This window comes from Vipera berus (assembly GCF_964194415.1).
Source record: "Vipera berus genome assembly, chromosome: 7".
NCBI lineage: Eukaryota > Metazoa > Chordata > Lepidosauria > Squamata > Viperidae > Vipera > Vipera berus.
The window spans coordinates 19,061,480-19,076,911 of NC_138209.1; the positions used below are offsets into that span (position 1 = coordinate 19,061,480).

The 15,432-nt window shown below is 36.7% G+C and overlaps 1 protein-coding gene across 1 annotated transcript in view; it reads right to left on the reverse strand.

Annotated features, from left to right (window-relative positions):
- STPG2 (sperm tail PG-rich repeat containing 2) overlaps positions 1-15,432 on the reverse strand; it is a gene marked incomplete at both ends in the record, with an annotated part of 219,181 nt that overhangs the window by 71,656 nt on the left and 132,093 nt on the right. Inside the window, one exon of the mRNA XM_081333337.1 lies at positions 14,548-14,678. Coding sequence (XP_081189463.1) covers positions 14,548-14,678 — 131 coding nt within the window. The remainder of the gene's footprint in view (positions 1-14,547; positions 14,679-15,432) is intronic.

Consider the following 15,432-nt stretch of genomic DNA (forward strand, 5'->3'; position numbering starts at 1 on the left):
TTTATTGGCAGTTTTAGATACTATCAATCATGGCATCCTTCTGGACCACTTCAGTGGATTGAGAGTAGGAGGCATTGTTCTTTAGTGGTTCTCCTCCTTCCTCTGTTGTCTCAATGTTGATATGGGGGGAGGTCTAGCCCTACACCCCTGCTTTGCAGGATGCTTCAGGACTTGATTCTCTCACACTTCTTTTGAACATCTTTATGAGACCACTGAATGAGATAACCCATTAGCACTCCTGATTAAATATCATTAATATACTAATGACACTTGGCTGTCAGCCCCACCAGAAGATCACTCCAAGAATCAACTTCACAGGGAGGCTTATACTTTTATTAAGTGTGGATATAATAACATAATTTTGCAAGTCTGATTTGCCTGACTATATTTCAACTCTTACAGAGTCCACTTAAAACTAAAGTGGAATTTGTAAAGATGTGGCTTCATAAGACCACTTGGGTTAAATAATTAATTTGGCATCTTGATGTTGCATTACATGGTCAATACAATCAATCAGGCCTGTTGAGTTAACAGATTCCCTTTGACCTTTAATTTTTCTTCACATGCTAGTATCATACAGAAATTAAAAATAACTATATAAACCATATCAGAGAGCTTCTTCAGCCCAATGCTTTCCTGATATGCTGGACTACAATTTGCATCATTCCAGGTCAACATAGTCAACCCAGGACATGTGGCAGCATCATACTGGGAATACAACTTCAAATGTCCTCTTGAGGTTTTAAATAGCTTTGGTTATCAGGTTCAAAGTCAAATCTGTATATTTGCCAAAGTCCGTTGCCTTGGAAGAGTGAGGAAAATTCTCAGGGATGACTCACACCCTGGACAGTATCTCTTTACTCTCCTACCATCGGGTAGGAGATATAGGAGTATAGCCAGCCGCACCAACAGGCTGAAAAACACCTTTTATCCGTGGGCTGTTAGGCTTTTGAACGAGAAATAACTAGTGTGAATTTTATGCAGAATCGACTTGGGAGGCCGGTGTGTGGTGTAGTTGGTTCACATGGTGTAGTAAGATGGAGGGCTTGTTGTCACTGTGTGTTGGGGGGTGGGAGCACAAAGGGAGGCTCAGCTAATCTCAATGTATACATAGTTGTACTTTGACAATAAAGATTCATTCATTCATTCATTCATTCCAAATTCCACTTTCCCTTCACTGTTAATTCCTATGCTGCTGTCAGATACCTCTCTTATTGACTAATGGATTGCTTGCCAAAAGCATATACACTTTTGCAAAGGGCTCTGTGCTATTTTCAGTTTATCAGTGAAAGAGGTGCAAAACAGACTGGTGCTCTTATATTCCTCTGAAATCTAATGGTGAGGACATTCTACAACTATATCGGGCATCACTTACTCAAAAGTTGGTTCTGAAAGGTTCTCAACAGAAAAACGTTCTATAGTTTTGCTTTTATTTATCAGAGTTTTTTAATCTAAATGTGAAGGAGACTTTTTTCCTTTGGCTGCACAATTCTTTTTGATGCTGACTAAGTAGAAGATCTACTATATATACATAGGTGACCTTAGGTAAGATGACCCTTGTTCTTTGGACCTTGGAATAAGATGGAAAATTACTATCTACAAAAAAATCTGGAATCAGTTCTATTATAGCCTTCTGCAATATAGCTATCAGACCTAGGACACATAAATTCCAGACAACCACTAAATAATAGCAAAAGTTGGAATTTTCTGTAGAATTTTACTGCCCTCTAATAGTCATACAGCTTTTTGATGCCCAGATTTCATAGAACAATTTTCTGACAAATACTTCTGCCCATGACTATGATCATTATTTCTAGATACTTCAGCCTTCCTCTAGCTGGTGGTTTCTGGATAAACTAGACTTTAAAACTTGAGCTCTGGCTATGAGAGTGGAAATTTAAATATCTGTTTGGAAAGATGGTCTTATTGCTATAGATTTAAAAATTCCAAAGAAACATTTTACAAAAACATATTTCCAAATAGATGCTTTAAAGGACTGGAGACTTAAAAGGTCTGTACTTCTAACTTGTAATTATATAGCAAATTGCTATCCCAATATGTATGCATGCATATATATATATATATATATATATATATATATATATATATATATATATATATATATATATATATATATATATATATATATATATATATATATATATATATATATATATATATATATATATATACTGTATGTTTTCGTAGATTCTCGCGGGTGTCTGTATGTGTAGATCTAGAGTCTCGGGTTTCTTCCCGCGTTCCTTTCATCTTCAGAAAGTTGTGGCGACGTTTCGACGAAATCCCATCCGTCATCATCAGGCCAGAGTGTTTCTCCTGCTGCTACCAGGAGCAATGCGTGGTCTGGCTGTTCCTTTCTTTCCAACTGCCGGAGCCCCACCGGCAGTTGGAAAGAAAGGAACAGCCAGACCACGCATTGCTCCTGGTAGCAGCAGGAGAAACACTCCAGCCTGATGATGACGGATGGGATTTCGTCGAAACGTCGCCACAACTTTCTGAAGATGAAAGGAACGCGGGAAGAAACCCGAGACTCTAGATCTACATATATATATATATATATATATATATATATATATATATATATATATATATATATATATATATATATATATATATATATATATATATCCAATCCTCTATAAAGATGTAGTACATTTGAGAATCAGATTATATATAACTTATAGCCTATAAAAATATGTCTTCCTATTTTCAGTGAGTCTTGCATTGGAATCAAGTGACCTGGCTTAATTTATAGTACTTCTTCCAAAACTCTAGTATCTTTTGTCATTCATTATCAGAAGGCCTTGCATGACCAAAGAATCCAAAATTTGGAGAAAATTAAGTCCTGTATCTAAAGCATAAAATTTCTGTTGTCAAAGTTTTACTTTACAATTAATGGCACTTAAGTATCTTCTCATGTGGTATGATCCTTGAAAAGATTACTGCAGAGATTGGCTGATTAAAGTGCTACATAATCAGCACCCCTAAATTTTGTTGTCAAGTATTCAGACATGTTTAAATTGCAACAAAATGATTTCATTGTAATTCTAGTAGAAGATATATGGACATGACTGGGAATTAATATAGTCTGAGCCATTAACGATAAGAAAGCAGAGAGAAATTAAATGACCAGTATTTCAGTGAATTCATTATACTGATAAACATTAGACTTCACAATTTCTATATTTATATGTAGCTCTTTAAAAGTGTATAAAGTTTTAAAAGTTCTAAGTATGTCACCAAATGCATTTTGGAATAAAGCTGAATGTCAGCTAAAATGTTTTTAACAAAACAGATAAATAATAAATGTATTAAACTGACAAGGTATTGCTATTTTTATATATTCTTCCACTTTCTTAACATGTTCAAAATTGCTTGTAGCTATTAAACTAGCTTGATCATAAAAACTTATAAATGATTACTAATTTTTAAATTGTAGCATGATCAAAAATATAGCAACCTGCACAGGTAAAATAACAGAGGACATTTTCTTTAATGTCAGCTATCATTGGTCATTCCATACAAAAGCATTTATGCATTTATTTATCACATTAATTGCCTTTATATTTTTATAATTGGGTAAGCTGCCCAGAGTCACTGATTGAAATGGGTGGCTATAGAAATTACATAAATAAATAAACAAACTTTTAGAATTCAAAAACACTTATATTATAAATCCCAAGTTATTTATAATTAGTTGTGTGATGGAAGGTTGTAGCAAAGGGATACACACACACACACACACACACTATATATATATATATATATATATATATATATATATATATATATATATATATATATATATATATATATATATATATATATATATATATATATATATATATATATATCTTGTTTGCATTGCAGATACGTTTTCTGAACTGATAGCAAATTCAAATATCTTATTATCAAGTGATTTTTTCTGACAATCAAAAGCTAGTCATTTGTGTATAACTCAGGCCCATTGACTTAGTCCTGCCCTATGATGCAGCAGAGAATAGCTGCTGTTTTCTATGTGATGCCCTTCAAATAGTTCCATGTCAGCTAATATTCAGTTTATACACTGAATATGTAAACCACTCAAATTCAGCAAGAACAATGAGCCACAGTAATTAACCAAGGCACAAATAAATATAACAGTCTTATTCAGATATTGTAATACTTGTAATTAACTCTAATGTTTGAAAGAAAGAATCAGAGGACCCAATGAACTTCTTGGATTGGGAAAGAATTATTAAGACTTTCTTTCACAGCCTCAGAAAGTCTCTTCTTATCAATGGCTAGTAACAAATGTCTCCAATGATGGCTATGGGCACATTAATACAGAAGCAGTACTATTTCAAGTCTGCTAGTCCTAGTATCATGATCAGCAGTAGAAATGTGCCTCAAAAGAAATTGAAGTCAAGTTCCTTTATAGGTAAAACATGCTCATTTAGCTACAGTCAATAATATGTCATATTCTGTTCTATATCAAGTACCCAAAGGACACTCATAGACTGCGCATACTCCATCACAACAAATAACTTGGATATTACCAGTAAGAATAGCCAGTATTTTTCGGGGAAAATATATAGCTGATATACTAAAGCGGTAATTGATGAAATACACTGCTGAACACTGAACCACCAAATTGTACCTTTGCCTTCAAAGCATAATATTGATCAAATGTTCTTCTGGAAGGGGACAAGAAAATTACATACATATGATGCTTCACAAAACTTTTTTCCATGAAGGTACACCATATAACCTGTAATCTCTCAGAGAACTTCACTTGCAACATAGATCAAAAGAATAAATATTTACCGTTCCTGAGATGCAGAGAGAGAAAGAGAGACAAAGAGAGAGAATAATTTCAATTTCCCACTTGGATTCCTAAAGGATGTCCTAGAGCTAAATGATAACATTTTCTTCTACTTTCCATGCCTTTCTTTTCTTTTTCAAAAATAATCCTCAATGCTCTAGAAAATGCCATTCATACTGAACCATCAGAAAATGATGGTCTGCTTATCCCTTGAGAATAACAAATTTAGAGATGATGAGCATGGTTTTAAAACTGGAGGAGGAAACATCAATAATATGCACTATGCCGATGACAGTACCCTGATGGCCAAAAATGCAAAGGATCTGCAAGCTCTAGTAATAAAAGTCAAGGAGCACAATGAAAAAAATGGAACTAAAATAAAAATAAAGTAAATCAAACTAATGGCAACTGGTATAACATCCAGGTACAACCACCAGCCTTAGAACTGGCAATAAAGATAACTGACTGGTGGAGAGTTTCTGCCTTTTAGGCTCAGCTATCAATAGTAAAGAAAAAAGCAGTCAAGAAACATGCCACATACTTATTCCTTGGCAGAGCAGCCATAAAGTCATTGAATAATATATTCAAATGCTGTGATGGCTCTATGTCTACCAAGATCAAAATTGAATAGGCCATGGTATTCCATGTGACAATCTGTGGAAGTAAAAGTTGGACTTGGAAGAAGCGGAAGAGGATAGAACATTAGCACTTTTGAACTTTGACATTGGAGAAGATTCTGATAGTACTGTGGACAGCCAAGAAAAAAGTGGATCATTAAACAAATTTTGTCTAATATCTACCCAGCCCTTTTAGGGAAAGTGTTAAGAGAAACTGGTTGTGCAATAGCTTCAGAGGACCCTGATAAAGCATATTATCTGGACCCTGTTCACTCAGGATTCAGGCCTGGGTATGGGACAGAAGTAGCATTGATTATGCTTTTAAATTATTTCTAGGGGGAGCTTGATGGGGCTTGGGCATTCATTCTTTTCAGAAGCCTTCTCATGGACTCGCTAACCATAGAATTTTCTGGACTGGCTCTGCAAGTTGGGAGGTGTGTGACACTGTATTTCTCCCGGAGTTTCTCTGGGGTTGATACTAGTCAACTCTTCAGCCCATAATATATAAGACACGCAGTGCTCTCTCTGCTTCTTTTTGAGATCTATATGAAGGCATCATCATTATGCTAGTTGAGGTCCCATCTGCTAAGGAGTTATATCTGGTAGAACTAGGAATTGGGCCTTTCCTTTCTTTTTTATGGTTTGTTTGTATATTTCCAAGAGTCATGGAATGGGTGGCAATATAAATATGATAAATCAGAATTAGGTCTTTGCATAATATGAAATTATCCACTTCAGATACATAATGCAAAGATTTAGCTCCTAGAGAAGGCTCTAATGCTGGGAAAGGTGGAAGAAAGAGAAGATGACCAGCAGCAAGGTGGAGGGACTCAAGTTACAGTGTGAAGACTGTATCATTTGAAGACCTGAAAGACCAGATTAGGAACTGTTCATCATGTAGAAAATCTATCTATGTGGTTGCTAGATGTCAAGAACAACTTGATGGGGCATAATCAACCTATCAAAACTGTCAATAAGGCATCTACTTTCTTCCTAACTTTTTTCAAAATGCTGCAAAGATTACCTGCTAATTCAATTACCTTTCCTGACAATGAAAATAGTTCTTTGCTAAGATTTTAGCCTTTGTCTATTTGCTTTAATGTACATTATATAGCTAGCAAGCCATATTTTCAGCCTTTGACTCCTGCTGTGAAACAGAATCAAATCTATGTTTAAAAGTCTCAGTTATAATCAGAGGAACACGATGGCTCATATGGTTAGGATGCTGGGTTGGAGGCCCGAGTGCTGATGCATGGCAGGTTGAGCTCCTGTCATTTTCTCCAGCTCCTTGACAGTGTCATGAAATAAGCTGCCACAAAGAAGAGGGCACAAGAAGGCAAGACAAGAAACAATGGTTGGGAAATGACCAAAGAAAAAAGCAACCTGGAATTAAGGAGAAACTTCCTGACAGTGAGGACAATTAACCAGTGGAACAGCTGGCCTCCAGAAATTGTGGGCGCTCCATCACTGGAGGTTTTAAAGAAGAGACTAGACAGCCACTTGTCTGAAGTGGTATAGGTTCTCCTGCTTGAGCAGGGGGCTGGACTAGAAGACCTCCAAGGTCCCTTCCAGCTCTATTTTATTCTATTCTAAGCCCACACAGGCATCCCACGGGCAAGGGTGGTGTCACTGGTTAATCCTTTCAACCCAGAAGTGCCTTAAAATGTGTCTCCGACACTAACGGGAATGGGAAGTTACAGTCAGGCCAAGCTCCATCACACTTGCAAAGCACTGTGTACAATACATTATAAGGCAAGAGACTGCTAATGTAGATATAAACCCACAGGTTTCTGCCTAATATCACAGCTGCTTATTGTAGAAGCATAGTGCTTTGATTCATGCTGCATGGCTGTGGACAAATTATTTATCTGTATAATAAAATCATCTCTTGAGCAATAAGCTGGAGTGGTAGCTGTAACAAAGAGTAATTGAGATCTGAAACCTCAGCTGATCTTTCTTTCAGCATATCAACATAGTACTAACTCATGGTTTAAGTCTTTGTACCACCATGATAGGTTTATTTTCAAAGCTTCAATGGCAATTAATCTAAAATCTACAACATTTTGGCAAACAATGGTCAGGGGAAGAATGCCATTAGAGTCACCCAGAAAAATGAATTAATAATTTATTCTCTCTCAAAAAAAGTAGAAGCTAACATCTCACCAGCACATGCAGTTTGGATGTTGTAGAAAGCTCTGTACATTCCATTAAAGCATATTTTACAGTCTTTCAATGATATAATTCTTATTCATTTGTTCACAGGCCTTTATGTTTTGATCACCAAAGTCACCACATTTCAAAGATCTGGAGTATACTAAAAGGGCTTGTGTGTAGTTCCTAGGAGAACCGGCAAGCAATTTAGTGCATAACATAAATTTGGTGAGAAGATCTGGCCCATTCAACTATAGAATCTTAATTTGACTGTTCTCATTTGTCTTCTCAGGCAGTAATCTATTACACAGATTATGAAAGGCAAATGAGCAAATCACGTTTAAGACTAGTAGTGCACCACAGAGGCACTATATATGGAGAACGATATAATTTTTAAATCATCTGAATACACATTTTTCTATCAAAATGGGTGCATGTATATGACGAAGGTTATATTAGTTCTAAAGCTAGTGTAACAGTACATTAACATTGTAAACTGCCCAAAGTAATCTGTATATGACTTGGGTGGTCATATAAATTTATTTAATAAATAAATTAGCAGAACATTGCTTAGAATTCTACATCCTTAATTTTCCTTATGGCTACCGATGCTGACAATTCAAGCATTTCAGTACATTTAAGTATTATCTTTTTAACAGATCTATGTCTGTTATATAATGTAACATAATAAATACCCACATTACTTCTGGATCCGATTTAAGAACAAATATTAGATAAACTAGTAAACAAAAGTTCAAATATGCTGCCTATAGGTAGTAACACATTTCAAACTACAAAATATAGAGCCTTGGTGGAGCAGTGGGCTAATGCCTCCTTAAGTAACACCAGCTGCCTGCAATTAGTGCAGGTTCACATCCCACCAGGCTCAAGGTTGACTCAGCCTTCCATCCTTCCGAGGTAGGTAAAATGAGGACCCAGATTGTTGGGGGCAATAAGCTGACTTTGTAATAATGCCGCTTGGGGGGGCCTGAAAGCCCTAATAAGCAGGCATATACATAGAATGAAGGCTATTGCTAAGCACATTTGATTTGTGCTTAGATTGTAAGCCGCCCTGAGTCTTCAGAGAAGGGCGGGATATAAATGGGATTAAAATAAAATAAATAAATAAAATATCCCTCTACAGAGTTATTTCATTTCAATCATATTTTCCAGGTTTTCATAATATAGCTTATGTTAAACCAAAGACCTAATTAATAATATATTTTTCAACAGCGGACAGATGTTTTATTAAAAATGTTCACTAAAGAACTGCTGTGTTGATCTTTTAGAATATTAAAAGACACCAACTTTTATATTGTCAAAATAAAGAGGTGACAGTCAGTCAACATGGCAGAAATGTTGTAAAATTGGCTAACAGGTAGAAATTGTTTTAAATGATAGACTAATTTATAAGTACGGTATATAAGTTAACCATTGCAGTTTGCATTAAATACCTGCACATCTGGGAAAAATAAAATACAAATTATGCTGCTGGATTATTTTTTTTCAGAAGCAGTGCTAAGATTTAAGATACTAAAATTGAAAGGCGATTAAAAGGAGATATAAAGAACAGCATGCAATGTGGAGAGCAGTATATGGATTTGTGAACAGAAGGATGCAAGAATGGAAAGGTCTGTAAAGTACCAATGAAGGAGAATATTTGTAGTTCAGGGTTGAAATGAGGGGTCCTTGATGCTCTCTGAGCTTCTTTGTTTTCTTGCAGATGTTTTATTATTTATTTATTTATTTATTTTATTTTATTACATTTATATACCGCCCTTTCCCGAAGGACTCAGGGCGGTTTACAGGGTGATTAAAAACAAAAATACAAAAGTTAAAAACAGATTTAAAAAATTATATTCGTCCCTGCATAAGTAAAACCCCAGTTAAAATTAAAATTAAAACGAGGACTTCCGGTGGCTCCGCGGCGCCGGAGACAGCCTTCCCGGGCTGCCCGCCGCCCAGCTGTGTGATTTTTCGCCCGAAACAGCGCCGATCAGCTGTTCGGGCGAATTTGAAGCCCCCTCCTCGGGAGAAGAGGAGGGGGTGAGCCCCCAGGTAGGGGTTGAGTTCTCCGGGGCCGCCTGAGCTTGGAGCTTGGGTGGCTGAAGGATTGAACTCCCCCGTAGCCTGGGCTGCTCCCAGCTGGCTAGCGTCTCTGCTCCGGAATGGAGCAGAGCCAGGCGTCTGCGACCATCCCTGCTTGAAGGAGAGACTATGAAAGGAAAAGAGCAGGCAGAGCAGTACAAGAGGGAAAGATGAAGAGATGAAGAGGATTATTTTATTTTACTCTCGAGCTTGATGGACTTTGCTTAAAACTTAAAGTGAAAGTGCGACACAATTGTAAGTAAAAGATGGCGTCTAAACCTCCCCCTAGAACTTTTCGGAGTGCTGGAAATTCTCCAGTGCAACAACAATCACTACTGCAGGCGTTGCATTCTCCAGATGTAGTGACATCGAAGGATCTTGAAAAACATACCCAGTTAATTTTGGAGTCAATGGGTGTTAAATTTGCACAGATGGAGGAGAAATTGGAGAAACTGGAGCAGAGAATGGAAGAAAGGATGGAACAGAAACTTAGAGAGATAAAGGTAGACATTTTGTCCTCAGTGCATAAAGTAGCTAAATGTGTGGAGGTGCTGGATGACAAAGTGGAAGAACTGACTCAAAAGAATGCTATATTAGAAGCAAAAGTATTGGAAATTGAAGATTTAAAAGACAAAATGGATAGCGAACTGAGTCTGGCTCAATTTTATCAGATGCAGTTTGCTGTTAGAATTAGAGGCCTAAAAGAGAATATTAAGGAAGATTTAAAGCAGCTGGTTTCTGAGGCTTTTGAGGTGGTATTGAACCATCCAGCATCTGAAATAAAACAAGGCATGGACAAAGTGTTTCGTGTGAACTCGTGGATTGCTAAACAGAGAAAGTTGCCTAGAGATGTGGTGGTTTATTTTGTAAAAAGGGAAATTAGAGATGAAGTTATACAAGCTGCCTATGATACTAAAGTTGTGATTGCTGGTCAAGAAGTTTTGGTTCTAAAAGAAATTCCTCCAAAGATTTTAAAGAGAAGGAAGGACTTTATATTTCTTGTGCAAGAGCTCAAGCAAAGGGATATAAGGTTCAGATGGGAGATCCCAGCTGGGTTGAGCTTCTTATATGAAGGCAAAAGGTACTGTTTGGGTACTGTGAAGCAAGCGCATGATTTTTACAACAATGTCTTAAAAGTAACCCCATCAACACTTTTGGAAGCTGCAGAGGGATCTGGAGAAGGAGAACATCAAGAGGATGAAGATGGACAGATAGACGAGAATGGTACAGGAGGAGATCAAGATGCAACTCTTTTGGATGATCCTAGAGAACAGAGGGTGACGCGTGCTGCCTTAAAACGCTCAAAAAAGAAAAGAAAATAGGTCTAGTAGAAATCTATGGAACTTCCACAACATACTGATAGTCAAGTGGTAGTTGTGTTTTTAAGAGTTTTGGGATGATATGTATGGTAACAGAATCTTTAATTTGGAATTAATGGACAATTTATTACAGAGGAAGAGGAAGAAAGTTTTGTGGGTTAATGTGGGTTAATTTGTGTAAGAACTATCTATTATAGCCTATTTTGGTTAGAGAGGTTAATAGGGATAGGTGTTTGTGATGTGTAAATGAGAATATGTTTAGGAAATAGTGAATTGTGGAAGAACATAGATGGGAATGACGCTAGTTTTCTTTTATTTTAGTTCTTTATACACATTTAGTATTATTAAGGATTGGTTTACTCTATATAAGCTAGAGAGTGATGGATTTTAGAGTTTATAATTGTTAGTATATGATTGTTTATGATTGCTTTTTAGATATATACCTTGTATTTTGCTCTGGGAAGTCGGGGGGGGAGGGGGGGAGGAGGGGAAGTAGGGGGGGGAGGCAGGGGAGGGAGGAGGGAGAGGGGGAGGGGGGGATAGGGGGGAGGTAGGGAGGGGAGGAGGGAGGGGGAAGGGGGGGGGTTAAAGGAAAACTGTATTTTAAAACTTTTCAATAAAAAAAAAAAAATTAAAATTAAAACTAAAATTAAAATTCTCAGCCTGGGCCAGAGAGCTCGAAGAGCCAGGTCTTCAGGTCCCGGCGGAATGTTATTACCCTAACTAGGTAACATCATCAGTGCTAGTAAGGAGGTGGTGTTTGCTGTCGTTTTATATTCTGGTGTCTTGCCTGTCTGGGTGGGTGGGGAACGATCTTAGGGATCCTTTGGGTTATTTACTAATGGTTTGGTGGCAGTTTCTTGCTATTGATTTAAAGAGAGGATTACCTTTGTTCGATTTCGGATCAGCTAAGAAGTAGATTTCTACATAATATTTTGCATCAGGTCTCGACTAAAATGAACGAAGAGGAAGTTAGTGCATATTGCTATGATCTGCAGTGCCCTTTCAAGGGATGTTGCCAGCAAAGCATTCACACAAAGCAATTGAAGTATATTAATTTTAAAAACATGACTGAACGAATGTACCTGGAAGTGTCATTATTAAGTGAAGCAGACGGTGTACTGTGCTTGATATTAGTGACATTTGAAAAGATCAGAAGGGTAGATTTGGCAGTAAGAACTATTATTCACATTTTTCATTGATAATATGAACTAAGCCTGTATCTCAATGTAACAAAATTCAGTCAATGTTTTATTAAAATGTGTTTAAATAAATGCATTTACTTTAGCAAGTGTAGGCTAAATCACTGATCTTTCCTTTTCTCTTCTCTCTGTCTCAAAGAAACCTAGGCACATTCATTCATACCCACAGCAGGATGGCTAAGGAGGGTTACTCCATTCATAAGGGTCCACATAGCATCACTGATATAATAAGAATATTGGCAATCTTTCAGATTAAAATTGACATCATTTTAGAATAAAAAAGCACACAAAATATATACGTGGAACATTTCACTGCCTTCTGAAAACGTATCATTAACCTCCTATCTGGCCCAAAGCCAGCTGTAATAATGAAAACTTGCAAAATATAATTGAAAGAGAAGAGTTACATGGAAATATATTTCTGGTAGCCTGGAATCATAGCCAGGAAAAAAAACAAAAAACGAATCAGTCAGTGCTATTTTTCTAAGATTTCCTTGAAAAAGATAATCTTGGCCTACCTCTGGGCAATTATATGTGCAAATAGCCACAAAGACTTTGCAAGAGAAAGAACATTCCAGAAGCTGAAAGACACAAATATACATAATAGAGGAGGGCTTTGGTGCTTCTAAATTTCTGTATTATTTAATCTATCATGCATGAACAAGCATTTATATATCTTTACTAGTTATAGCCATATCAGCAATTCAACATTTTGGATTACAAAAACTAATCCCTCTGGAATAACATCTTCCTGAGATAAGAACACTGCCCTCTCTCCTAGGCTTCTGGGAAAATACAGCCTTACTCCCAAGCCTGGAGTTAATATACTGTTGTGATTTTGGGGCTCTGTTTTGTTTGATTTCTGTCATTTTTAGATCATTTTATTCCACACTGTCCATGAAGTTTCAGCTTTTATCTGTTCTTATGGATGGGGGGGGGGGGGGCATCAATGCATTAACTTACATTAATCAGTGTGATGGCATTCAGCTGATGCCACCATTAGCTGCCTGAAACAACTCTCTTTTTTAGCTTGCAGAAACCCAGTTGAGTCAGATCAAATGTTGGAGAAACGGCATTCCAATGTGTAATCATGCCTTTTCTTACAAAAATGTGGAGAGGGGCACATGAGGTTCTCCAAGGAGTGCTAACTTGGGAGACAGGATGGCTAAAACAGAGAAGACATTTCTGCAAGTACTCTGAGACTAAAGATTTTTAAAAGTCTACGCCAGTACTTCACTTTGAAACTAATAGTAATCAAGTGCAGGGCCTAAAACACAGATATATTATATTCCTGATGGTGGATGCCGAAATACAACCAGGCTACTGTGTTCTGGGCTAGTTAAAATTTCCAAATGGCCTTCAAAGTGCATATTGGAGTGATCCAAGCAAATAGTAATTAGCAGGGCTTTTTTTGTCATAGAACGCTCAGAACGGAGTTCCGGCACCTTTTTTGGATGGAATCTTGTAGGGTAGGCAAGGCGGGTTGTATGACATGTGTGAGTTCCGGCACCTTTTTCTTTTACAAAAAAGCACTGGTAATTAGTAAATAGTAATGAGGCATGTGTTATCTCCAGGTACCACTGGTGAATAAAGGTACCCTGACTATGTAATAAGCCTTTATCAATACATAAATTTGTATCCTCCTTCTTTACCAAAATCCTTAGTGGATCACAATAAAGGTTATACCATACAAAATTAAACTATGCATGTAACAAATAGACCTAAGGTAAGATAGCATAACTTGTTCTCCAGAATGCAAAACTTGTATTTCATTTCACTCAGTTCAATTACAAAAGAATAAATGTCTTTGGAAATAGAATAACATCTAACTAGCTTCACCATAAAGAAAATGCCATACATTTATAACATCAAAAATTCTACAAATTAGGATCCGTTATGTGACAACTTTGGAAATCATCCAACCTTTTGGGAAAAAGTTTTAAGTTAATGCATGTTCACATCTGCAACACCAAATTAAAACATCTACTCTATCCAATTTATCTCACTCAAAAGGCACTTAAGTCATATTTTAACATATCCACTCATATCATTTAACTAATTGTACACTTCTTCCATGTATCAAATGCTTCCATCCAAACCTGTAAACTCCTTTTGAAGACCTGCTGGTAAAACACAACCTTGGCACAGCAATAAATACAATAAATGCAGCGTTCTTTGGATGCCATCTTCCTATCTTGTTAAAAACAAAAAATCCAATCTTTTGCTTCCCTGATGTTAGGTACCAAAATGACACCACTACTGCAGGTTATTTTGTATCTGTTACATAATTATAAGGCATGACCAGGTTCAACCATTTGCCAAATAACATTGTGTTGTCAACCTACTTCATATGAAGCAGGCCCAGGATTGCTGTCTTTTGAATCTTTAAAACGTGGTTCTTGAGAATCCCAGACTTTCATGCCGGAATACAATTTTGCTCCTGGCTGGTCAACTGTTGGGCTGTAGGTCCCTGGTCCTAAAAATAAAAACAGAAATGCAGAAAGATAAGTTCATATTTTCTTCATACATGAGGTTTATCATCAAAATATACAGATTGACAGCGAAACAAGTTATGAGAATTAGCATTCTAGAGTAACACAAAATGAAAACAGTTCACACCATTACCACAATCCATTATATTATCAGAATATAATATGTGTATCGCTTCTTTTTCTTTCTTTTTTTTAGAAAATATAAACTTTACCTAAATTATCCACAAACAGGATATGATATATGTTTTATACTTTTACAATAGACTTCTTTGAGGGAAAGTTACGAGCAGATTACCTAGCAAGTCTAAACGCTACTGTACTGTCCAAGCCAAGCCATGCAAAGACCTAGTCAGTCTTAACAATGCTATAGCATTATATGCCTACAAGCCATTCTCAGGGACTGCCAAGAATAACTTCTTTCCTTGTGAAATAATATCTGCAGGGAATGAACAAATTGTTCTTTTTGTGGTAGGTGCCTGTCAAATTCTGAGGTGCAAAAAGAAAGAGAACCACAAAAAAAGTATTTCATATAGAGTAAGTAGACTTTCTTTCTCTCAAACTATAAGATGAAGCTCACAGTAACAAAAGTCAGCATGTGATGACTGTACAGTGACAATAAGCAGTGATTTTAGCAGAGTACACCTCACTGTTTATATTTATTGTATTTACAACCATCTTTTCTCCATGGGGCTTAAAATAGTTAAGACTGAACAATTCACTGACATAGGCAGTAAAACC